General features: G+C 39.0%; 1 protein-coding gene across 1 annotated transcript in view; it reads left to right on the forward strand.

Annotated features, from left to right (window-relative positions):
- Positions 1-25,135, forward strand: part of CPE (carboxypeptidase E) — a 122,274-nt gene extending 97,139 nt beyond the window's left edge. The window contains exons 4-9 of the mRNA XM_008000209.3: positions 9,181-9,298; positions 11,667-11,849; positions 14,720-14,859; positions 20,174-20,273; positions 22,529-22,647; positions 24,454-25,135. Of these exons, the coding sequence (XP_007998400.1) occupies positions 9,181-9,298; positions 11,667-11,849; positions 14,720-14,859; positions 20,174-20,273; positions 22,529-22,647; positions 24,454-24,552 (759 nt within the window). The 3' untranslated portion in view covers positions 24,553-25,135. The remainder of the gene's footprint in view (positions 1-9,180; positions 9,299-11,666; positions 11,850-14,719; positions 14,860-20,173; positions 20,274-22,528; positions 22,648-24,453) is intronic.
- The last annotated feature ends 2,378 nt before the right edge of the window (positions 25,136-27,513 follow it).

Here is a 27,513-nt window from a genome sequence, read left to right on the forward strand (position 1 = left end):
TTTTTCTCTTTATAACCTTTGAATTAGATTGAAGTCATTTTCCTTCTGTTAGGAAGTTAAGGTCTGTACTGCATGTTGCTGTGTGAGGATTGTGAAGGAGGAGCAGAGAAGAAGGAGGTTATCTGCATATTGTAGAAGTTATCCCCCGTCAAGAGATTGCTCAGTTAGATTTTTGCTGGGGCTTGTCTGAGTAAATGTGGGTTAGTTCTTTATCTTTGAGGTAGGACTGGCTAGGGTGAAGTTATTTAAGATTTAGGTAGCTTTCTAGGAGAAATAGAGTTATTAGAGGAAAAGATGAATTTAGAGGTTGGGTAAATATTAATCAGGCACCCATCTTGGAAGGCATATTTTTGCCCAGAAGGGAGTGAATCTTTTCTTTTGGAGGGAGGAGGTGCCATTTGCCCCCATTACCTGGCAGAATTTGGAGGAGAGTTGCTCACATAAGGAGATTAGCATAGAGTAGGCAGCTCTTAAACCCCAAAGGGAAATTTATAATTTTACTCCTCCAGGAGTTACTCTTGGCTTTGTCTTGTCGATGACTTGGAAGCCAGCCAGAGCAGAGAACCCCTTCAGCTCAAGGCCATTAGGTGTTGGGATCTTGTCCCAGAACCTTTGGCCCTCAGGGCATCCAATTTCCAGTAGCTAAGCTTGTGACAGAGGGGGCAAGCTATGCTTGGCTTCTTCTCATTTGTCCCATTGGGGCAGTTTGCCTTTCAGTGGCCTGGCTCCCCACTCCAATGGCAGTTACCTGAAGGAGTGTTTTTAGGGCAACCTGGATGGGGGTTGGAGAGCTTATAAAAAGCAGCCAATAGTTGAGCATCCCTCTTGTTTCTACATTTTTCCTTCTCCTTATCTCTATCCTTCTTATTCTGCTCTCAGCTATAAAATACTGAGGAGGCTGATTTGAGGATTTCCTGCACAAAGGCACTGGGTTCCAAGGCTGACTTTTGTATTTTCTCCCAGTTCAATTTTAGGCCAAGCCATATGACAAAGGAAAAATAGTGTTTGTTTTGTTGTGTTGTGTTTTGTTTTATTTAAAGGTTTGGGGGAGTCACATGTTTCCCAGGTTTTGGGAATGCATCTGAGGGGCATATCCCGTGGTATAGAGACATGGTTGCCCACCTGCAAAGAGCGAACAGAGGAGAAAAATAGGAAAAAGGAAAACAAAGGCATCCCCTCTTACTTTCCTGTTATCCTGAATAGGCATCTCCCATTTGTCGTTAGGGTTCTGGAATGAACCAGTCTTACTATGTACCCATTACCTTGGTTCCATCTCATACAATTACCCACTTGAGAACAGAAGAGATGCTGGAGTAAACAGTCTCCATCATCTTATGGTGACTCTTGTAGCAACAATGTTCTTTAAGTAGATAAGAAGCCTGTTTTTCAGCTAACTGCCACAAGGTGGCTGGATTTCCCTCCCTTCCAATATGACCTTGAAAGTCTTGATGCATGTTAAGAAGGGTGTGGAAATGATTAGAGAAATGGAGGCAATGGGAGGAAGTGAGATAAAACTCACTGAAAGCCTTCAGATGCTAGTGAAACGTCAATGTTTATTTGCCCTCTTGACATAAAGTAGTAACCTCTGGAGGACTTGGGGCTTGAGGTAAGAACTCACAAATGGCAAAGGAAGAATTTTCCCTCCTTTCAAAGGGGCACTAACTCAAAAAAAGCAAGGAAGTGAGACCCTTAAAGGGCTACAGTGAGGCCCTATGCAGGCAGACAAAGTGCTTCAAAAGCCACTGGAAAACCTAGCCCTGGAGCCTAACAGGAACAAAAAGTATATGGTAAGTCATAAGGACTGGGATTCTAATTTGTATCTATCCTGGCAATATGCCACCAGACAGGGGATGAGTTGGAGGTCATCTGAGCTGGTAGGGTAAGAACAAGTATAAATCTCAGGGGATATCTGCAAGGGAGCCTATGTCTTTGCTGCTGCACAAATGCAGCAAGAGCCGTGGGCACACAAATAACAATGATTGTGTGTTTAAGAAGTTATATGGCATGTGACATGAAAGCAAACAAGAAGCAGACTTGCCTCTGAGGCAGATGGTCTAGCTGGTGCACAATGTCATTTGAGAATACAAAGGTGAATAGGAAGTGAATAGGTGGAGAAAAAAGGAGAATAGGTTGTGGTTTTGGGGAAACAGCCAACTTTAGTTGAAAAACCAGAGGAAACCCCAAACATTGCACAGTAGGCTTTAGTTCTACCACTCTTGTGAGCCTCCTGTCCAGGAGGGCCATTAGTGTCTCAGTTCTACTTGATGTGAACTCCAAGTTCCTTCCACCCTTACGAGCCACCCATTAGTGTGAACTGAGTGATCAGCTTGTGGGGAGCAGAGCCACTGTGGCTGAGAAGAATTGTTCTAGGGGTTGGTCAGTAAGCAGGAGGCAAAAAGAGAGAAGGAAACTGCATACAGGGGTTGAACGCCTCCAGCCAAAGGACGGTGAGGCATAGAGGTCTTTTACCACTGGGAAACATATCCAAGTCATGTGGCACCAAAGTATGTTACCAGTGATGAATCCATATGGGTTTGCAGCAACCTCAATTCTTGCTTCCTCAGAAGAAAGAATTAAACTGAGAAACATAAGGCAGAGCGAGAGACTGAGGCAGGTTTTAGAGCAGGAGTGAAAGTTTATTAAAAAGCTTTAGAGCAGGAATAAAAGGAAGTAAAGTACACTTGGAAGTGGGCCAAGTGGGCAACTTGAGAGATCAAGTGCCCTGTTTGACTTTTTGACTTGGGGCTTTATAGGTTGGTATGCTTATTCTTCTTGGGGGGGTTGTGTCCCTTTTCCCCTAATTCCTCCGTTGGGTGGGCTGTCTGCATGTGCAGTGGCCTGGCAACACTTGGGAGGGGCGCATGCACAGTGTGTTTACTGAAGTTGTGCACATGCTCACTTGAGGCGCTCGTCCCTTACCAGTCCAGTGTTCCTAGAGGAAGGTCGTATACCAGTTGAACTCTGCCGTTTTGCCTCTCAGTGCACATGCATGAGCCCATTTGCCCAGCTCCTGAGATCTTATTGGGAAGCTGCTGATCACTAGTTTCAGGTTTTTTAATCTGTTGGGAGACTGCCTTTCCCTGGCGCCTGCTGCAACCAATTATTATTTTAGAAAGGCAGTTTAACAACCTCCTGCTCATTACCTAATGTTTGCCTGACATTCCTGGTGTTGGGGGAGGGCCCTCTCCTGCCCTGCTCATGTCTGACTAGCTACCTACTGCAACAGTCTGAGACAAAGGCTACCAAAGGCTGAGGACCCTGGCAGAACCTGATAAGTGAGTGACTTAGGCTTTCCTGCTTCTGAGTCATGGATACACATCACTGTCTCAGCCTGAAAATTGTCTTTCATGGGAGAGAGAGTGCCGGAAAGGCGGCAGACTGGGGTAACCCCAGGTGAAAGAGGGCAGTCCTGTGTAATAAACCATGGGGGCTGAGACAGAAATGGAAAACTTCTGGAAGCGGAGGCCCCATATTAGCCTACAAGCTTTCCCCATTGCTTGCATTGACTTGCCTGTGCTGTCTCTGTTAAATCTGAGAAATGAAGAAAATAATTCCTTCCACCTATCATAGAAAAATGGTGAAATCAACTCATGTTGACAGGATATTTGATTGTCAACTTTGTGCAAGCACCGTTACTTCTAGCCAGCACTACCTTCTCCTTCCCCAGCTGAACCTGAATATTTGCATAATCCCTATATTAGATGTTTTTGTATTTCTAGCCTAAGCAACACTTGTTTAAAAGAGGCATGTTCATGGTACTATCTTTTAATAAGAGCTTTTATTTAAAACAAACTCAATGTGACTTCTTTTCATAAAGGTAAATTAAAGAGAAATACATGAAAATTAAGGACTAGTCCCTTTTTGTAACATAAGCAAGGTTAGTTTACACTAAGTCTTTAGTAAACTTACTTCATCATCATGGGGTGATATTGCCTGTGTCTGGTTCATCACCTTTTTCCATTTTTGTCCATAAGTGTGAGACAGTGTTTTGATCCAGCATGGTACAAAAGATATAGTAGGCATTTCATTACTGTTATTATACATTCCTCTACCCTCTTCCCCTTCTCAGCCTATTATCTGTATTTGTATCCCTTATAGAGGTTCTTAAATGTCAAGATATATTCTTCTGTTTGGTGGAACAGGGAATCAGCGCTTAGAAATGCAGATTCCTCCTCCTTTGTATAGTTGTGAGAAAAAAAAAGAAATTCATATTTCCATGTGAGCTGATCCAGGCCTGGGGTGTGTGTGCTTCAGGAGGTGGTGGTGGGAAGGAACTTCATTCTTATAAAGCCCTCTAGATGCTGGAGGTACCTGAGACACGTCCACTTGCTCGAGATCCGTGCTCTCCTGGTTCTTCTGAACCTCTCTGAATAAAAGCTCTCTCTTGCTCTCCCAGAATTCTTTCTCTAAGTCGTTTGTCATCTGCTCTTGAGCCCTTCAGCCTGGCCACCTCCAGTGTTATCTGGGCTCAGCATATGAGCCTTGGCCTGAAAGCAGAGTCAATTAAAATATACCCAGCCATTTATTGTTTACTCTGACTTTAATAGCTAGAGTTGTGAAGAAAACTGAATAGCGCTTCATCATAATTTAAGAACCAAAGACATCTAATTATAGAGCATCATATTTGAGCTGTATTTATAATCTTTGAATGGAAAGTTTAAAGAAAGGCCACAGTTGTTTCTAGCTTCTATTAAAGACTCAATTTTATTTTTTATTTTTTAAATTTATTTATTATTATTAAACTTCAAGTTGTAGGGTACATGTGCACAATGTGCAGGTTTGCTACATATGTATATTTGTGCCATGTTGGTGTGCTGCACCCATCAACTCGTCATTTACATCAGGTATAACTCCCAGTGCAATCCCTCCCCCCTCCCCCCTCCCCATAATAGGCCCCGGTGTGTGATGTTCCCCTTCCCGAGTCCAAGTGATCCCATTGTTCAGTTCCCGCCTATGAGTGAGAACATGCGGTGTTTGGTTTTCCGTTCTTGTGATAGTTTGCTGAGAATGATGGTTTCCAGCTGTATCCATGTCCCTACAAAGGACACAAACTCATCCTTTTTTATGGCTGCATAGTATTCCATGGTGTATATGTGCCACATTTTCTTAATCCAATCTGTCACTGATGGACATTTGGGTTGATTCCAAGTCTTTGCTATTGTGAATAGTGCTGCAATAAACATACGTGTGCATGTGTCTTTATAGCAGCATAATTTATAATCCTTTGGGTATATACCTAGTAATGGGATGGCTGGGTCATATGGTACATCTAGTTCTAGATCCTTGAGGAATCGCCAGACTGTTTTCCATAATGGTTGAACTAGTTTACAATCCCACCAACAGTGTAAAAGTGTTCCTATTTCTCCACATCCTCTCCAGCACCTGTTGTTTCCTGACTTTTTAATGATCGCCATTCTAACTGGTGTGAGATGGTATCTCATTGTGGTTTTGATTTGCATTTCTCTGACGGCCAGTGATGATGAGCATTTTTTCATGTGTCTGTTGGCTGTATGAATGTAAAGACTCAATTTTAAAGGTACTCCGAAGTCTTCTCTGTGGGTCAGTTAAATATATAATTGTAGTACACAGGGGTCTCAGGATTTAGTCAGCCTAAAAGATTCTGTTAATAGTCAAAGGGAAACTTAGTTGAATTTATCAAATTGTAGAAGTTACTTGCTTGCTTTTGAATATACTGGTAACATGCATATAAGCAATAGTGTATGATGTAGGAACTAGTAATAGGCTAAACCTGATAGCTTCACACAATTTTGTGTATTTAGGACTGTATCTTTCAATTTGTTTCAAGAACAGTTTCTTTTAAAAGGTTTTTATTGCAAAATTCATTTTTATTACAAAAATTAAAATATACAAATAAGCAGAAAGAAGAATCCATTACCCTACAATCTTCAGTGAGCACCATTAACATTTTGATATTTATTTTTCAATACTATTTTTATGGCTGTATCAACCTGTAAATATATGGTGCACACTGTGCAAGCCATTCTGAACACTTTTAGGTGGATAATAAACACAGGAATACAGTCTGCCTTGGCATGGCTTTGCCTCCTAACTCCCAGTAAAACCAACCCTCCCTCCCAAAGAGTATTTTCCTTACCCCCAACAGATGGGCCACGGGTACTCCCAACTTCTTTATTTTTACGAATCATTTCTCTCTATTCGTCCCTAGACTTGGTGAGGTTCCACCTCCTTCCTGAAGTCCTCAGTGATTCTCCAAACCACACCTTGCCCCTTCTGAACTTATTGAAATATGAATATCTCTCAATATCTGTCATTGGGTTAAAGAAAATAGAGGGAATGAGAGATGTACAAAGAAGAAGAGGACTGAAAATAAATTTAGTAGTAAAAGAAAAACTTTTGTACAGAATAATATTATATGTTAAACTCATCTCATTTAATATTAATGTCATCTTAGCAATTGGGTGTAAAAACATAAATTCGCTTAAAATGTATATGCATTATAGAATATTTTGATGTCATCTCCCATATTATTTTTAGGTTGATTTAAATCAACATATAATAAGAGTGTATTTCAGATCCCTGTGGAAAGAATGCATTATTGAATAAATGGAATCGAGACAAATCCATCTCATAAATATCAGCATAGATCAAAATAAATTCTAGACACTACAATTTAAGTTTAAAAAGTATGAAACTAGAAAACTTTGGTATATAATATTTAGAGGGGGATAGAACTTTCTAAATTTTTTGTATAGACACTAGTACATAGTGGACACTTAATATTTATTGAATGAATGAATGAAATGAAAAAGCAAAGAGACCATAAAGAAAAGATCAATAGGTTTGCCATTATGTGCTTAACATAAATATCTTAATGTTCTGTATTTTAATTACAAAATTTGAAAGGCACATGACACACTTGGAAAATATTTATAGTGTGTAATAGAGAGCTAATTTTTTTTCTAAACAACTCTTGCAAGTCACTAAGAAAAGCTATGCATTTCAATAGAAACATTAGTTAAACCGTACAAATATGTCACAGAAGAATAAATAGAAATAATCACTAAACATAAAAGACTGTTCTAGTTTTATTAGTTAATTAAAATAATGCAAACTTAAAAAATTCCATTTGTCATTAATCAAAGTGACACACTTTAAAACACGTAATAATTCCATTGTTCTTAAAACAATTAGAAATGGAAAGTTTATGATACTGTTGCTGGTTATATTCCTGTACCTTACAGGAATGCAGTTTGGAATACATTTTTAAATGTAGACAGTTTTAGCTAATACAAATTTTAACTTAAACATTTTTAGCTAAAAATGTGCTTAACTTGTGGTCAAGTCATTCAGCTTCTAGAGATTTCTCTAAGGAACGTACAGATTTGCACAAATGGTAGCTACAAAGGTGTCCACAGTATTTTTACTTTTTAAAATATAAATGACCAAGTATCACCACTTGGAGATTACTGGTACTAGTGTAGTGGCTGTGGAGCTGGCCTGGCTGGGCTTGAGTCCAGCCTCTGACACTCCCAGCTGAGTGGCCTCATGCTGTTCTCTAACTTCTCTACATCTCAGTTTATTCATCTGTAAGATGGGGGAAAATGTAGTCCCTATTTCATAGAGTGAATGGGAGAATTCTATGCCTGACACAGAAAGTGTTCAATAAGTATTAGCTATCATTTTATTAGTATTTAAAAATGTTACATCCAGACATTGGCTACCACTCAGCCATTAAAATATCATTTTAGAAGGGTATTTAATAACATGAAAAGGTGTTCATTATCTGTTGTCAAGCAAAAAAAGCAGTACATAAAATGGTATATAAATGATCACATTTAAAAATTATATAAATACATTGGGAAAAGAATGGAAAAGAGATCTATACAAATGTTAGTAGCAGGTGTCTTTAGGTGGTAAAATGAAGGGTAATTTAAATTTTCTTCTTTGTTCTTGTCTGTCTCCTCTACATTTTCTACAATGAATTTTTTTTAAGCAAAAATAAGATCTACCAACCAAATGAAAAATAATAAAAACAACCTCCTACTCTAAATCACACTTTTACGCAGTTAAGAGTAGCTTATGTGAAAATAGGATAATTTTAATAGACTAAAGCTGATACACTAAAAACAGCATGAGCCTTATGGTTTCACTGACTGGATGTGAACTCCTAGCTGTGTGAACTTAGATATGCTATTTAACACGCCCAGCTCTCAGATTCCTCCTTGTGAAATGGGTATGAATATCTTTGCATATCCAATGCAAATGTTGAAATGCAGTAAAATAGTTCATGTGAGAGCTATTCATAAACTGAGCACAGCTATACAAATATGAGATCTTATAACCATCAAACCCTACTGATGTCATTAGATTTTCTGTCCCAAAGAACAGCATGGATCATGTCGCCAGTAAAATCTTTTCTTTTCATTAGAGAAGCACTCGGGGTTTGAGAGTCTTCCTAGTTGCTATTAAAAACTCATTGCATAAAAGTATCAAGCTTTTGGCTCCACATTATTTCTTTGGTATACATTTCTTTTTTCCTTTGTTTTGCTTCCAAGATACGAGGGGCAGTGAATCATTCTAAAGACTTAACATGAATTCTTGAAACTTGCCTTTATTTAAAAATTTAAGATGACCATTCCAAAGTAAACATATTTTACAGTCCACTCTGAAGGAGACTCAACCTAATATTCTTTGATAGGAAAAATGTTTGAAGTAGTTGAGGGAAGTTGGGAAAATAATAAGCAAAATTTGGAAATAAACTTTACCACATGTTTGAACCACCACTGAGGACAGATCTTGTTCTGCAGTTCAACTATTTTCTTTTCTCCTTGTATTATCCTCAACTATTCATAATAACAATGTGTGAACCACTATAGATCAGATAGCGATGTCCCAAAATTTGTGAGTTGCATGCTGGTTTTCAAGTTACAAAGAGAGGAAAACTGGCAGCCCACAAAAATAAGACTTTGAAAGAAATTTAAACACTTTTGAAATATTTTTATTATAAATCTGAGAAAGTTAGACATGAGGAATGCTGCTCTTGTAGGTACCTTTATTTTTTCTGTGAGGACAACCGCAAAGTAGTTAAAATATGACCAGCTTTCAATGTTTTCCTTTACCTTTCCTATGTCTTTTCTGTCAAGTGCTCATATCAATGATTATTAAATTTATAATCCTTTTAATGTCTCATCTGAACAGCTTGCTCCTGAGACCAAGGCTGTCATTCATTGGATTATGGATATTCCTTTTGTGCTCTCTGCCAATCTCCATGGAGGAGACCTTGTGGCCAATTATCCATATGATGAGACACGGAGTGGTAGGTATTCTTTCTGCTTCTCTAATTGGTTCAAAGTTTATAATACTGTACAAGGGTTTACAGGATGATTTCCGTAATATTTTTTTTTTAAAGAAGTGGACATTAAGTGATTTTTGCCTGAAGAAAGAACTATGTTTAACAGGAAGCTCTCCTAATCATTTCATGCGGTGTTGGCATATCTATTTGGCAGAAAAGGACTCACTTTTTCAATAGTTTAGGTGAAGAGGAACATGATCTTGACAGAGTACCTAGACAACAGAGAGGGAGAAAATATACGTCATAAACTTGGGTCACTCCTGGACACGGATAAAGTGGAGAGATTACGGAAGTTGTGTAGATTCATGTAGAAGATGGCTTGAACATGGGGCAGTCTCTTGGTGCTTGATCAGGTCCCCAGTGGATCTCTACATGTGTCTGATTGTGTTCACACAGTTTTGCATTTGGAACTATTTCTGGTGGTGTCAGGGAAGGGGAGTGGTGCTTTGGCTTTCTCTAACTAGTTTTAGTTAAGCTTCAGACAAAGCAACCTTTGGCCAGATAGATATTTTCTTTTTTTTTTTTTTGAGACGGAGTCTCGCTCTGTTGCCCAGGCTAGGGTGCAGTGGCCGGATCTCAGCTCACTGCAAGCTCTGCCTCCCCGGTTCACGCCATTCTCCTGCCTCAGCCTCCCAAGTAGGTAGCTGGGACTACAGGCGCCCGCCACCTCACCCGGCTAGTTTTTTGCACTTTTTAGTGGAGACGGGGTTTCACCATGTTAGCCAGGATGGTCTCAATCTCCTGACCTCGTGATCCGCCCGTCTCGGCCTCCCAAAGTGCTGGGATTACAGGCTTGAGCCACCGCGCCCGGCCCAGATAGATATTTTCAACTTGATTTTTGTTGCTCCAGGAAATTTCCTGCTTTGGATCTATTTTCAGGGGCCTTTGAAGAGTTAGCTCTTTGTAAAAACAGGATGATTATTTTATTTTATTTTTTAAAATTTTAGATTCAGGGTACCTGTGTAGGTTTGCTACATGGATATATTACATAATGGTGAGGTTGGGTTTCTAGTGTACCCATCACCGAAAGAGTGAAACCAATAGGTAATTTTTCACCCCTCACCTCCTCCCATCCTCCCCACTTTTGGACCCCCCAGGGTGTATTATTTCCACCTTTATGTCAATGTACAGGCATTGTTTAGCTTCCACTTATAAGTGAGAGTATATGGTATTTGATTTCTGAATTATTTCACTTTGGATAATGGCTCCCAGCTCCATCCATGTCGTTGCAAAATACATGATTTCATTCTTTTTTATGGCTGCTTCGTATTGCATAGTTTATCCAATCAACCCCTGATGGACAATTAGGTTGGAATCAGAATCCATGACTCTGCTTTTGTGAATAGTGCTGCCATAAACATATGGGTGCACATGTCTTCTTTATATAATAATTTATTTTCCTTTGGATACATGCTCAGTAGTGGGATTATTACATTGAATGGTAGTTCTATTTTTAGGTCTTTGAGAAATCTCTGTACTGTTTCCCACAGAAGTTACATTAATTTACAATTCCACCAACACTGGTGGGAATCCATGCCAACATCTGTTGTTTTTTGACTTTTTAATAATAGCCATTTTGAGTCATGTATTATGATATTGTGGTTTTAATTTGCATTTCTCTGATTAATGATGTTGAGCATTTTTTTCAATTATTTTGACTGCTTGTATGTCTTCTTTTGAAAAAAGTCTGTTCTGGTCCTTTGCCCACTTTTTAATGGGGTTGTTGGGATGATAATTTCAGATACTGGAAACTGAGTGTTAAAGAACATCTTTGGGGAAATAACATTGTTAAATAAATTTAAAGATTTTGTGGCTTGTTGGTAATTGGGAAACTTGTAGGCCTGCATAATTTATAATGCATTAATAAGAATACAGTGTATCAAAATGTGTTATTTATTTCTATAATACATATAGGAGATTTAAAAAATCTAAGACTGATATTGAATGGTATATATGAGAATGATTCATAGTGGGTATGAGATTAGTATAGGTACATTTTTTAAATTAATGATTTTAACAATAAAAATCTTCCTCCTATTCTCCCAGGCCTAGTTTCCTATGATTTTATTACCTTTCCTTGCAAAGCTTTCAACTCATAAGTAGAATGTACATTCTACCCAATTTCTACTTTGTAGCATTAGGAATGGAAGTTTTGTAACTTAAAAACTAAGTGTAAATATTTAGTATTTAAACTTTTACCTCCTTCCCATAGTTATGTAGCTAAAAAAATACATCAACAATACAATTACTCAACACTGAATCACTCTTTAGAAAATATGCGGTGCTGCTTGGTCTGTGCCCGTTTCTTTAATCTTGTGGATTTGTTTTCTAGGTAGTGCTCATGAATACAGCTCCTCCCCAGATGACGCCATTTTCCAAAGCTTGGCCCGGGCATACTCTTCTTTCAACCCAGCCATGTCTAACCCCAATCGGCCACCATGTCGCAAGAATGATGATGACAGCAGCTTTGTAGATGGAACCACCAATGGTGGTGCTTGGTACAGCGTACCTGGAGGTGAGTTTCCGTTGTGCTGTCTGATTATGTGATTGTAGCTTATTTACAATGACCGTTTAGGTTTAGAGAGTGATATAGATTTAGAGAATCTTCTACCATCCTCCATCATTAAAAAGTAGACTGAATCTATAGTTCTTCCATTAAAGTCAACTTTTTGCATGAATGATTACTATGTATAATTTTGTTTTTGTGGATTTTAAAAATTGTGATGCTAATTGAAGAGACACAGGAAATGAACTGAAGACATTCATTGGGAAAATAATAAATTGAATATTGTTAACTACGCTACTTTTCAAGTTCAAGCCTTAGGGAATGAGATGGCATCCTTAGTATATGCCAGTCATGCTCGTTCACTGTAGGTAAATATACATTTTAGAGGGCTTGCTTTGGCTTTTAGCATAACCTGGTGCACAGTACTTTTTTATTAAATGATGGGATAATGGGGAGTATGTGACATGGAATATTTAGTTTATGTTCACTACTCTAATAATCCCTATGAGATCAGGTAGCTTTTCGCTGTTTAGTTTGAAAAGGAAGCAGTTGCCATGTGGGACAGTAGCTGGGGGAAGCCCCTTCCTAGGTAGCCAAGGCAGCTCTCTTGGCTTCCTTGTCCCAAGGCGGACTTTACAGAGCTCTTATTTTCACTAACACTCAAGGATGAAGATTGAAATGTGAAGATATTTATATATTTTTTTACTTTTCTCTTTGCCTGAGAAAAATATTGTATGGCCCACCTGGAGGAAGAAAATTTGTTAGGGTAATAAGCAGCATTAGCTAATTGTAGGGTATAGGTGTATTTAATATGCTTAATTTTGTTGAATTATGTGCTGAGAAAAATATTCTTTCTGATTTTTTTCTTTCTGATACAGTTAATTCTGTTTTTATTTATATTTTGCATTTTATCCAGATCAGACTTAGTACTCTTCCCCCAATAGCTTCAGAAATATGATCTATGTCCAATTTAGGATTTAGAGGATGTCTAGTAAATCAGATGGGAAGTAATTTTATACTTTAGTTTTTACAAAAACTTTAATGATCCCTTGGAATTCCTTTTTGAACAAATAGTGTATTGTCAACAAAATATAAAGTAATCTATATCAGTAAAATACTGATAATAACATTATTAACGATAATAATAATATTAGTTAACGATTATGTCTCATTTAGCTAAACAGTCAAAAGAAGCTCCGTTAGTCTTCAGTTCTGTATATAGTGAATAACATTCATGTCTTTAGTCTTCAGTTCTATATATAGTGAATAACATTCATGTCTTAGGTCAGGTTTTCTAGAAGCAGAGCCTGGACAGGGATTTGGATGCTTGTAATTTATCAAGGGAGCACTTTTTAGGAAACACCCTGTAGGGAAGAGAGGGAAGCAGAGCAAGGAAGGGGATACAGCTAAACAGGGGTGTGGTCTCAGGCAAAGTCCAGCCTTGGCCTGAGCCATTGGAAGAAGCCTGGAGCATAAATTAGGGGCAGGTTTTTCTTCCCTTGAGGGAAAGGGATGAGCCTTTGGTGGCTCTATATTGGTCAGCCATTGGTTGTGGGGTGCCAGAAGGAATTGGGGGGAGAGATAGGAGGATGTAACTCCCAAGCCAGGTGGAGATTTCGGCTCCCACCAGCAATTCTCTGGAAAAGGGCTGGGGGATAGCTGTGAGATCTAACAGCCAACACCTGTAGCAGTTTGAGTCTGGATGCCCTGGCTCCATAAAAGCAATCTGGTGGACACTAACAGCATCCACTACTAATTTGAGACAGATTTAAATTAAAATTGCTCTGGATGCAGAATATTCTCTTTGGTGCTATTTGAAGTATTGTTATCATTATATCTTGTATGTAGTAGATACTCAGGGATTGTTGAATTAATATATAGTGTGAAAGGAAATTAAATTCTGGGACCCCAAACTCATTTAGCTAAAGGGAAAAGTCAAGCTGGGAACTGGGTCACACAAACCTGCCACCCCATTTTGGTTCCTAAATAAGATAACTACAAGATGAAAGGATACACACCTCCCTCATATTTTGCCCACAAGGAAATTCCTGGTGAGCTGTTAAAACTTCACCTTGGCCATGTAAATTGATAGCTTATCTTTACAGGTGCAGTCACCCCAGCCCGCCAGACACAAATGCATATCCGATTGCTCCCCTACCCCATTTTGTCTGTGTTATCTTATGTAAAATGCACATTCCCCACATTTTTCCTCTGCCCCCTTTTGTTTATGTGAAAACTGTGTGCTTATCAATATCCCACCCTCTCCCCTTTAAATTTGGGGTCCTCAAAATCATCTTCAGAGAAAGGCATAGACCTGTCTCTGGGGCACATCCTTAACTTTGGCAAAGAAATCCCCTAAAACGATTGAGACTTGTGTCATCATTTTTCTTGATTGACAATAGTATGTTGCCAAGACTCCCAATCCCTCAGGAACACACTATGATACTGATTGGGCTTAAGGAACAATATAGTATGACAGATCATGTCACATGAAGCTCCAAGTTCTTCTCCAGTAGAAAGGTAGACTTGGAGGGATGTGCATTTCTTTAACAGATCCGTAGGGATGAAGTCTTTTACCCTGTTGTCTTCTCCAAAGCCCGCTCCAGCAGTGTGGAGGGTGGGTGATGTCCGCATTAGCACTCTGAAGCAGCAAGTGCTTTTGCTTGGGAACCTGAGAGTTTCTGCTTTTAAGGTCTAACAAGCCCCCACCTCTGTTGTTCAATCCCTTACAGCAGATGATTCCTGTTAAGGTTTCCCACAGGCTCCCCAAATGCCCTGGTTTGTGTACCTTTTACTTGGTTCTTGATTCAGAAGACTAGCCTGTGTAGAGTTTTAGGCTCCTTGTGCATATTTTGACTTTCCATTTGGCGTTTTGGCAGGGATGCAAGACTTCAATTACCTTAGCAGCAACTGTTTTGAGATCACCGTGGAGCTTAGCTGTGAGAAGTTCCCACCTGAAGAGACTCTGAAGACCTACTGGGAGGATAACAAAAACTCCCTCATTAGCTACCTTGAGCAGGTAAACACAGTCCCCAGCATCAAATGCAAGGTTTAGAAGCATTCAAACCTGGCATACAATGGTCGTGTAAGAGGAGTCCAGTGGAGTCCATCTGGTGCAGAATGAGGACACCATATTTGGAAGGCAGGTGTCAGCAGTGTTTCAGTTAGGCTTTTATTTGTCATTTTGGGGCTCATGACTATTCACCAAGAACTGACTAAACTGGAGAGTATAGAGAAAAGATGTAGAATCTTGTTTTTGTTTGTATTATTCTAAGCAAGGGCAATCTTAGGACTCCACCCTGATCACCGTGAGGCATCCCAGGCAGAGTCAGAACAAAAGTAAGGCAAGCGAGGTACCTAGAATGGAAAATTTAAGGAGGATTTTAATCTTAGGGACATGCAAGTACAGGATTAGCACTTGAGAGTGAGTATCTCCTTAAGTTTTGAGCTGTACAGGCATCATCTTTCTCACCCTAGACTCAACTGTATCACAGGTAATAATAATAATAATGAGTTACGTTTATTGGTCATTTACTATTTTCCAGGCATTATACTAAATGCCTTTTATGTAATAATTAGTGCATTTAATCCCCACAACAACCTTATGAGGGAAGTTATCATCATCATCATCATCATCATCATCATCATTATAATCATCACGAAATTAAAGATGAGGAATCAGAGACACAGAGAGACTAGACAGCTCACCTGAAGTTGCTTAGTAAGAATCCAAATCCAGGCTATTTCCAGAATGACCATGCTATGCTGACTTTCAGAACAGAAGCCTGGATCTTTACCAGAGAGCCATTTATGTAGCCATTCCAATGGGATCCATATAGAATTTTGGCGGATCTCACCATCTGCCAGAATAAAATCCTTCATCTACTCAGGCCAGTCGCCTGCCAACCCCACCCCCTGCATAGTATGTAGACACTGGCACCAGGGGCAGTGGCGGTGGGAAGACCTAAAGACTCTGTTCATTCCTGCAGTGCTTTGCCAGTCTTCAAATTTTATTCTAAATGTGGCCATTTACACCTAAAGTCAAGTAGAGTGATGTTAGTTTCCTGTGCCAACAAATAGTCCAGACCGATCTGTTAAACTAATTTGACATAAACAAATGCTGTTAAATAAACATTTAAGTATTTATATGTATATATGTACATATAAACATATATATACATAACATCAACACTTTTTTTTAAAGTAAAACCAGGAGTTAAATCCAGTTTCTTTCTCCACCATTGCACGGCCCTGTTGCAGTGGTCTCTATATCTTGGTACGGCCTCCTTTGAATAAAGGCTGCTCTACAAAAAAAAAAAAAAAAAAAAAAAAAAGATGCAAAATTAGCATAGGAATTCTTTTACACATGTCAAATATCCATATATTGTCATACATTACGAGGGACTATCATGGAATACATCCACTGATGTCAAACGGTGATTAAAGAACACATTCCACAGGATTCTTTTTGAATCAATGGATTCTTGCTGCATGTTAGCTTAAAAAGGTATTTTCCAACACAAAAACTAAGGATAAGTAGTCCCCGATGACTCAGAACAACCGTGGTGGGAACCCCTACAGAACGTCTCCTTTGAGGAGAGCTGTATTTGGATGGATCTTCTAAGAGCAAAGTTAACTGAAAAGCATGTTTTTGGATAGAGGAAGTAAGATGAGACTGACTGGGGTGTTCTCCATTTAGATATCAAATATAGTGCTTTTAATTTTAATAAATATTTAATAATATTTAAATTTTTAATAATATTTGTATTTATACTCCTTAATACAGTGCTTTTAATTTTACATACGTATTTTTTCAACAAAAATGTATTGACTAGTTTCACATCCCAGGCATTCAGTGAGGCACTGTGGATAGTGACCATCCTCAGAAAGGCTTCACACGAGTGCTGTCAGAAACAAGAATACCTAATCACAAGAGAGGAGGAGAGCTGGCTGGAAAACAAAAAAAGCTTAGCTACAAGGAGCAATGGCAGTACACAGAAGGGGACCTAACCCAATCACGGGAGTTTGGAAAAGGCTTCTTGGAGCTGTACTGTAAGATTTACTAAAGTTGATGCCAATAAGATCATCACTCTGATCAACAATTTAGAAACATCCTTAGCTGGTGTTTAAATCATCTCTTAGTTCTTGAGAAAAAAAATATAATACAAAACAAATAAAACACGTCTTCTTACCATTTTGAAAAAGGAGATTTGTCATATTTATGGTGGCAGGGGGGCATGCATCCAATTCATTTGACAGCAATATCAATTTATATATAAATAAGCTAAAAAGGAGGAGGATACAATTATACAATCCTATTTTATGCCACTCGGAATAAGAATTTGCTCTGTCCACAGATCCATGTGATCTACCTTGATATGGCATTGTCATTGTGATGCTAACTGTGTCTAAGCAGTGAGTGGTACTTATAACCAGCTCATCTAGCTTGCATCATACAACACTTCAGTTTAGAAAAACAAAGGCTGATGAAAAATCAGTGAGGGCTGCCAGAAGTTCTGTGTTGTAATTGTTGTCTTGACAATGGTGGTGATTAGTAATTGAACACCTGGGCCTAAAATCTAAGCTTTGACTACTTTACAACTCATAGAAAATAGGTGATTAGGAGATCTATTTCTGTAATTGTTGGAGAGGAAATCCCTTGCAGAGTTTTAAAGAGATGTTTGCAGGGACTAGAATTGTGAAGCTAATTAAAGAGTTTGCTAAGGAGAAGAACCTCCCTTCCACTCAGTAGCTTTGGAACAGTCTAGTTCTCAAAATTCTCAAAGAATTTCTTAAAGAATGGTTCATGGGCACCTGCATTAGAATCATCTAGAGTTCTTATTAAAAATGTGTTTCTTCTCCTACAATTAAATCACACTCTCTGCAGGGAAGAACCCAAGAATCTTCAGTTGCAGCAAGCTCTCTGCGTGACACTGAGTACACGAGGGTTTAGGGGGTGTAAACAGTCCTAGCAACAATGGAGAATCTTCTGGATGCTTTTTCAGCCTTCACTGAAACTGAGAAGTCCTGGAATCTGGGGAGTGATCATCGCAGGCAGCACCAGTGTAGTAAAACAGCTTCTTCCAGGCATGAGTGAAATTTGGACTTTCGTGATTTCTTTTGCAAAAGCCATACAATCTGAATTTTCCAGTCTGAATTCATGGGGAGTTGACACAGTCCATACACTTCTACTGAGATTTATTACTACACTGGAATTTTTCAAACAGAAAAGTTGACATATCACAGACAGACATTTACTTCTTTAACTATTTGTTAAACTGCATACTGAGATATAAGTCTTGGATTGCAGAGGCAGAAAAAAATAAAGCCATGAATATTAACCGAATAGATTTGTGTCGAATACAGGCAAATAATGTGTTCTTGTAGTGATTGATTTACTTACTTTACAATGATGTGGAAATTAGAAACTTTCTTTAAGGCTTATAATATTGATAGTTTTAGGATTATAGTGCCTCAAGAGGAATAAAGTACTTGGGTAAATCCTCTTTTATCAGCTAGTATCTTTCTAAGTTTTATTGAATGGGGCCTCATTTTAAGAAATTTAGAGTTTGGGTCTCTACATATAGCCTTTTTCTTCTTCTCTACACTTTTTCTGATTTTTCATCTTTTAATTCAGAAAGTTAAGTTTTCATGTTTCATGTTTTTCAATGGCTAAATTTCAAACTCTTCAATTTTGGTTGTCTAATTCATAAATAAGTTATGGAGAAAAGTTAGAATTGAATAAATCTTAAACTTTAAAAAAATATGTTTACTCTCTTTACTATACTGGTTGCCAATAAAATGATCATTATTACTGACAACAGGGATAGCCTTTTCCTATTTGCAACATCAAAAAAACTACACGTTATTTTTATAGGGTGTGAGAGGTTTCTTTTTTAAAGAAAAATGGCACACACAAAAAATATTGCTGGTAACATGGGACATCTTTTTGATAAAACAGTGTACCACTGCTGAATTTATTCTTTGATGACAAAGGGTTACAGGAGACTTATCTCTCTGCTGTAGGGAAGTAGTCAAATATCATGAGTAGTGAAAGACAATTTATTTTCTATAGGCCAATTGGGTGAGGCACAACCCGAGCATTTGGGAGGTTGGTGCATATTTTGTTAAGTAGTCAAGTTTAATGAATTACCATTTGATACTCTAGATGCAGTACTTTCTTAAAGACCTGAAGCAACTCTGTCACTTCAAACACATATTGACTTCGATGAATTGTCTTTCCAGAATAAAGAGAAAAGCAGTTTTTGTAGTTTGCAGTGTATTAAATAATAGCCAGTTGATGACTACAACTTAATTTAGGGGGATTATTCTCAGTGGCAGCTCTCCCATCTTCTTCCTAATTCAACATCCTATTTTCTGTTATAAGGTTCCCTATTCTATTTTCAGCCAAAATAATGTTAATAGATTTAATGCAAAAGCAGTCACAGTATATATCTTTTAATCTAGAATGAGCTAATATTAAATGGCTTTTATTATGATATCCTTGTTAATTGACAGTAGCCATGTAACAGATACATAGATGACCAAAATTAAAAGAGAGTAAGTTATGAAATATGCTAAGACTAGAACTTTACACATATTGTAGCAGGATGAGCTGCAGACAAACCCCTCAGACATGGAGTTAAAGAAGGAAGGGCTTTATTTGGTCGGGAGCATTGGCAAGACTCATGTCTCAAAAACCAAGCTCCCCGAGTAAGCAATTCCCGTCCCTCTTAAGAGCTCACAACTCTGAGGGGGTCTGGGTGAGAGGGTCATGATCAAGTAAGCAAGCAGGAGGTACGTGACTGGGGGCTGCATGCACCGGTAATTAAAACAGAACAGAACAGGACAGGGATTTTCACAGTGCTTTTCCATACGGTGTCCGTAATGTATAGATAACATAACCAATTAGGTCAGGGGTCGATCTTTAACTACCAGGCCCAGGGTGTGGCGCCGGGCTATCTGCCTGTGGATTTCATTTCTGCCTTTGAATTTTTACTTCTTTCTTTGGAGGCAGAAATTGGGCATAAGACAATATGAGGGTTGTCTCCTCCCTTAATATGACACTTTTTTTATGATTTGGAAGGTACTAAAGTCTTTTTTTTTTTTTTTTTTTGGACACAAATAAGATATTAATTTTCATTTCTCTATTTATGGAAAAGCAGAATAAAATGCACAAAAAATTCAGTGGCCTTTTGTGCGTGTCTTGAATAAACAATGGGGATCTACGGTATTTGCTGGAAAATAAGGAGATGCTTGATATGAAACATATTTAAGGCCATTTTTATAATTTATAGGTCATATTAACTTTTGGTTGTTTTTGACCTTCACAGATACACCGAGGAGTCAAAGGATTTGTCCGAGATCTTCAAGGTAACCCAATTGCCAATGCCACCATTTCCGTGGAAGGAATAGACCACGATGTTACATCCGGTGGGTCTTTGCCACAGTCTGGAGGCTCTACGTTATGTACAACAGCATAATTACTAATTATCATAATTATAAGTCTTATACTCTTCTGAGCAAAACAAATAGCTCGTATCTGTGCAGCGTTTCTGAGCTTTGATCTAGTGAAGTTTCATTTGTGGGCTCAGGTCAGGCGGAGTGGAGCCCAGGGCGGCTGCTGCGTTAGAAATCCGGGTGCAGCAGGTGGCGCCCTTTCCTCAGCTGTCTCGCCCCAGAGCTGGGAGGTGGTGCCATAGGCTGCAGATTCTTCGCGGTTCTTCAGGCAAAGGAAAAGGAGCTGCTGGGGTTAAAATACTAGTGACTTTCTGGTCTGTGTTAAGAAGTGCTAACGAGCTGCTAACGGGGAGACCGAAGGAGGGAGCGGAAAGAGGAGGAAGGAAGAAAACTGCTGCGGGTTTTGTGTCTAAAAATTCTCACACAGTTTTTCATTTAATCCATAAAATAAATCCGCAGGGATTCAAGGTTAAACAGGAATTTATAGGATTGAGGTGCGATGTTAGTGACTTCTCGGTTTTGAGCTCAATTTCCATTTTCCCAGTTTGAGGAAAATGATGATTTTTCTGGCAAATCTACCTACTCCCATTAATAAACATTGATCCAGGTCATTTTAATTGTCATTTGTTGGGATCTTTTCAGTAATGACAGCTTTTTCTTTTTAGTTATAAACTCTTTACAATTTTTTTTAGACCTTGTGGCAATTAATCTTTAACTTATGTCCCAAACCACTCTGTATCATCAGCTCTTTCTTAACCTTCACTTTTATAGCTTGGATTAAAAAAAAAAAACTTTAACATTTGTCCTCTAAAACTCCATTCATTCTTCATTTATCAGCAGCCCACTAGGTGCCAGCCAGTATGCCAGAATCTGTGCCAAGATGTTACCCCATGTTGCCCCTTAGCCCTTAGCTGGGAGGGTGAAACCCAGCGTTAGTATCCCTGCCACAAGAAACCTGTTAGCCCTAATGTGTCATACAAATATTTTATTTTCTCTGCATTCCATGATGTGAACTGTTTAGGAAAATCTAACCAGGGAATAAACAGGTGGAAAGAAATTAAACCGGAGGAGGGGCTCTAGAACACTCCAGCTTTTCAATGGCAAGGTGATAATAAGAAGGAACCAGCAATAGAACTGAAGGTAGCAAGAAAATGCAATGTGTTTTCCTGGAGGCCTTGAAGTGCTTCAGGAAGGAGGGAGTGAAAAAGCGTCAATTAAGATGAACCTTGAGAATGAATCCTTGGATTTAGCAGTTCAGAGGATCTTATCAAAATCTGTTCAATGGAGTGAGTGGTGGGATCCTGATTGGACTGGGTCCAAGGGAGAATAAGAGAAGAATCATTCTGAGATTGAGACATGAACAAACCTTTCCGGAAATTTTGCTATAAAGCAGAGAAGACAATGGAGGCAATAGCTGCAAGGAGATGTGGATTTCGAGGTAGATTTGATGATATGGTGATGGGGGCTTAATTTTTTTGACTGTACCTATTTTTGCAATGAAATAAGATGTAAAGTATCAACTGGGAGGATGAACGGGATGTGTAGGGGTGTTAGGAAAAAGAAGAAGGTGTGAAGTGTCTACGAAAACCTTGCTCTTCAAAGTGTGGCCTCTGCTCACAACCTTAGCATTGCCCTGGGGCTGGTCAGGAATGCAGAACTCGGGAGCTGGAATCAGATTTTGCTTTTTACCGAGTTTCCCAGGTTTGCACCCAAGTTTGAAAATCACTGACTTAGGCAAATGGGAGATTGAATGGACTAGGGTGCCCAATGTATTCTAAGTCTTTAGAAATCTAAGTTTCTAACCAGGGCCTCAGAGATCCTACAGGGGCTACCTTTGGCCTACACTCTGTGAAGATTCTCTGACTATCAGGTCGTCACCTGGCAAGAGTCAAAACATGATGGCTATATGTTCTGACGCCGCTGCTTGGGGACTTCATCTGTCTTTTCCCCTGTGTTGCTCCTGATTAGAAGGTCTATGATCTATGAGGTTTATTAGACAATTTAGCATTGATATCTGTAAAGTAGCTATAAGAAATGAAGACTGTAAAGAGAGTTTCATGTCCTATTCAATAAAATTTCATTAAATTCCCTACATATTTACTTTAAAAATCGAGAATCAAAAAAGTTGAACTGAGCTAGACTAGGTATTCCTTAGATGGCATAATTATGCATTTTGTAATTCTGCATATGTCATGTGCTTTGTGATTTGATATTCTGCTTTCCTACAGCAAAGGATGGTGATTACTGGAGATTGCTTATACCTGGAAACTATAAACTTACAGCCTCAGCTCCAGGCTATCTGGCAATAACAAAGAAAGTGGCAGTTCCTTACAGCCCTGCTGTTGGGGTAAGTAATCATAATAATAGCCAAATGCTATAATAATAATTAAGCATTTACCATTGTCAGGCATACTTAAGTGACTTATATTTAATCTTCATACTAGCCCTATGAGGTAGGTAGCATTGTTATCTCCACTCAACAGATGAGAAAACTGAGGCTTAGCAAAGTTAATATGAAGCTCTATTACCATTTCTCAGTTTTTGAAGAGATTTACAAGAAAATGAAATAAAACTTTAAAAAATTAAATTTTTATTTGCTAACCTTGATTTCCATCTAAATGGGATTATATTTCATTTGCCTTTTTATCTTTAGCACCTAGCACATGCCTTTCTCAATAAGTATCTGAAAAAAAATGATACATAAAAGAAAATTCTAGGTGCTAACCAAACATTTATTTAGCGTATTCTATGTGCAAGGCTGTCTGTGCTAAGTACTATCAAAAACCATATCTTATTTAAGTAGATCTTGTTTGTTTGTTAGGAAGGTGATGGTGATAAGACCAAAATTTCTCTTAGAGAAGAATTTTACTACTACCTTTGTATTATATGCCTGGGCCCGTGGGAATATCTGTAGGATTTCTTGAAAGTCTACAAGGCTTACTTGAAAAGAATTTATTATATTTTTGTTTATGCACCCAAAACTTGGAGTATAAATTCTTGGTTTTTGCAAACAAAGTATCTTGAGTTGTTAACTGGTACATGGCTTTGATTGTGTGCATGTCTACACTGGGCTGTATATGTATTAAAATCAAGAGGTATATTTGGGTAACTGAAACCCAGAAAAAATGGCCCCGGGAACAAGTTGTAAAGGTTCAACTATTTTGAACCTTTCTGGCATGTGTTAGTGCAAGGATATAGTGAATGGAATCACGATCCAAAATAATCAGGCATTTAAGTGGCCAAATCAAGAAACTTGTAGTTCCATCTGGGATGGGGCCTGAGAGGATTGGGGTTGGGGGCTGCCTACTTTGAACAGCCTTTTACGCGGAGTGTGTGGCTTCTCCATAGACCTGATGAAGATTCCTGTTCACAAAGAGAGTGGCTTGGACACATACTTGCTTTTGTCAGTTTCTTTAACAGATTCAAGATTCTGGAAAGCAGAACCTTATAGTTTGGGATACCAGCATGCCGAACTGTACTCTTCCACATTCCCTCCCACATTAGGAGAAGATTCAAGGCTGACAGGAGATGCTCACTAAATAGCCAAAGGCAGAAAATTAGCTATAAGTTAATTTTTTTTCTTTTCTTTTTTTGAGACAGAGTCTCGCTCTGTCGCCCAGGCTGGAGTGCAGTGGCGCGATCTTGGCTCACTGCAACCTCTGCCTCCCGGGTTCAAGAGATTCTCCTTTGTCAGCCTCTCGAGTAGCTGGAATTACAGGCTTGTGCCACCATGCCCAGCTAATTTTTGTATTTTTAGCAGAGACGAGGTTTCACCATGTTGGTCAGGCTGGCTTTGAACTCCTGACCTTGTGATCTGCCTGCCGGGACCTCCCAAAGTGCTGGCATTACAGACATGAGTCACCGCGCCCTACCAGTTACATCTTTTTATGAGGAGAAGAGACTGGGGCAAGAATTTTGTTGAATTATATCTGTCTTCAAAGCCATTAAATCAAAGGACATTTCAAACATAAGGCTTTTGAATTTTTTCCCCCTGAAAATATCTATTATTTATCACAAGAGATTTTTATTTCAGGATTTGCTTTAATTCAGGTGACTGGATTGAGTGTATACTGAAACTGCCCTTATGTTTTTTATTTCAATTAAAAGAACACATGCAGTTTGATAGTAATATGCTCTTGATTTTCTCTTTTAGGTTGATTTTGAACTGGAGTCATTTTCTGAAAGGAAAGAAGAAGAGAAGGAAGAATTGATGGAATGGTGGAAAATGATGTCAGAAACTTTAAATTTTTAAAAAGGCTTCTAGCTAGCTGCTTTAAATCTATCTATATAATGTAGTATGATGTAATGTGGTCTTTTTTTTAGATTTTGTGCAGTTAATACTTAACATTGATTTATTTTTTAATCATTTAAATATTAATCAACATTACTTAAAATAAATAGCCTCTTAGGTAAAAATATAAGAACTTGATATATTTCATTCTCTTATATAGTATTCATTTTCCTACCTATATTACACAAAAAATATAGAAAAGATTTAAGTAATTTTGCCACCCTAGGCTTAAATGCAATATTCCTGGTATTATTTTCAATGCAGAACTTTTTGGGTAATTCTAGCTTTTAAAAATTAGTGAAGTTCTTTTACTGTAACTGGTGACAATGTCACATAATGGATGCTATTGAAAAGGTTAACAGATACAGCTCGGAGTTGTGAGCACTCTACTGCAAGGCTTAAACAATTCAGTATAAATTGTCGTTTTTTTCTTGTGCTGACTAACTATAAGCATGATCTTGTTAATGCATTTTTGATGGGAAGAAAAGGTACATGTTTACAAAGAGGTTTTATGAAAGGAATAAAAATGGACTTCTTGCTTGTACATATAGGAGCAATACTATTATATTATTTAGTCCGTTAACACCACTTAAAAGTTTAGGGTTTTCTCTTGGTTGTGGAGTGGCCCAGAAATGCATTCTGAATGAATAAAGGTTAAAAAAAAAAAATCCCCAGGGTGTGTATTTTAATTCTCTAAGATTTTTGGTCTAGCACTGTGGTCTCGTGATGAAAACATGTATCCTCTTAATAGTGGCTTCTCATGTGTTCATCCTGTACATTTTAAAATTTGTTAGGCGACTGCTGTGTGCCAAGCACTGCATAGCCTCTATGTATGTTATTGTGGCAGGCGAAAGGTTCTGATTTTGGACACAACCTTTAAATAAATAACACACAACTCAATGGACACAAACTCTGAATCAGTAATGCACAGGTTAATATGTAATTATGCGTTGTGATAAGTAAAATGACAAGAAAGAGCAGGGTACAGAGAGAAAGAATGACAGAGCAACTTCAATTAGACTGGATGAGAGGAGTCAGGGATGCATCTTAATGCACAGACCTAGAATATTGAGTAGGTGTGAGCAATGCAGAGTGAGTGTAGGGGTGTGTGTGTGTGCATGGTGGTGGTGGTATGATTAATGCTGCACGTGTAAGTTTTGGTTACAATCGTGCTGTTATAATAGTAGGCCCCCACATATATCCTGGGTTAAACACAGTGGAAGTGTATGTTTTGCTCGGATACCTATACTGGAAAGAAGACAGAAAGATGGGGTGACTTTTCTTCACACAGTCTGGGACCACGTTCTGGGATCCATTCTGACAAGATCTGCCATCTTCTGCACATGTCCAACAATGCTGCATTGGCGGTCGTCTCCACTGCAGCCAGTGGGAAAGGGGAAAGAGCAAGGGGGAGAATGCAGAGGGTGTTCTTGTGGGCAGGCCTGGGAGTGGTATACATTACTTCTGTTCATATCACACTGCCTGGAATTGTACATTCTTTGGCCACAGTAACTGCAAGGAAGTCTGGGAAATGTAGTCTACAAGTGCACCCAGGTAGGTGAGGAGACGTGGACTTTGGGACAGAATAGCAGATGCAAAAGCATTCGGGTAGGAAACACATGGCTTGATGGAGACTGAAGAAGGACAGATGTTCAGTTACCTAAGAGAAGCTCACAGAGTGAGAAGAAAATTGAGATTGAAACTGAGCTCCGAAGAGCTTCGAAATTTTGCTTCTCGAGGTTTAGATAAGAGAGGATAGACTGCAGTATGCTGCCGTAAGAAACAACTCCAAATCTTAGTGTTCTAACTTAATAGTAATTTATTTTTCATGCAAGGTCTGTAGGTCTACATAACTCTCCAGGAACTTTGCCCCGCATGCTGTGACACAGTTATGTAGAATGTTTCCACCTGCGGCTCTGCCATCTCAGCAGAAGGTTTCTTCAGTCTCCTATGTTGGTCACAGAAGAAGGTAACTGGGGCCACTTCTGCCCACAGCTCACAGGTCAGAGCTAGTTACATGGCCTTGCCTAACCACAATGTTTGGTGAGCACTGTCACTGCCGTAGTCCTCTCTCTGGTGCCAACGCAACTTTGCTCTCCTTTTTCCAAATATAGGACTCACCTTGCAAGGGAGACAACTTAAAGTCACATCAAATCATGGCTTTGAGCTTCGATTTCAGGATCTCTGAGTGATCTCACAATAGTCTCTATGTCAGGTCTGTATATGGCCAATCCTGTTTCAAGGACAAGTAAACTAAGAAGACAGGTAAAATGCATCCCTCACCCCCAGTGTGCAGTGGTAGAACCGGATCAAGACAATGTGAGGATACACTTCCATTTGAAGTGGTGAGCAATGAGAGGTGCCCAGCATTCAGGCCTGCAGCAACTCAGGACTCTCGCCGAGCAGACACTTATGGGCCTTCTATTTTGGGGGTAGAAAGTGTTTCTGGTTTCAGAATTCATTCTACACTTTGGCAAGAGCTTTCTTTCTTTTCTTTTTTTTTGAGACAGAATCTCACTCTGTCACCCAGGCTGGAGCGCAGTAGCACCATCTCGGCTCACTGCAAGCTCCACCTCCCGGGTTCACGCCATTCTCCTGCCTCAGCCTCCTGAGTAGCTGGGACTACAGGTGCCCGCCACCACACCCAGCTAATTTTTTTGTATTTTTAGTAGAGATGGGTTTTCACCGTGTTAGCCAGGATGGTCTTGACGTCCTGACCCTGTGATCCACCCACCTTGGCCTCCCAAAGTGCTAGGATTACAGGCGTGAGCCCCGTGCCTGGCCAAGAGCTTTCTTTTCCTATTGTTCTCCATGGCCTTGACTTTGCTCTCTTAAACTTCTCTCTGTTCACTCGGGACCTAAGTTGGTGGAGGTTCTGACCTGCATAGCTATATCATCTGGAATGTGGGACCTCCCCACTTA

This window comes from Chlorocebus sabaeus, chromosome 7, assembly GCF_047675955.1.
Source record: "Chlorocebus sabaeus isolate Y175 chromosome 7, mChlSab1.0.hap1, whole genome shotgun sequence".
NCBI lineage: Eukaryota > Metazoa > Chordata > Mammalia > Primates > Cercopithecidae > Chlorocebus > Chlorocebus sabaeus.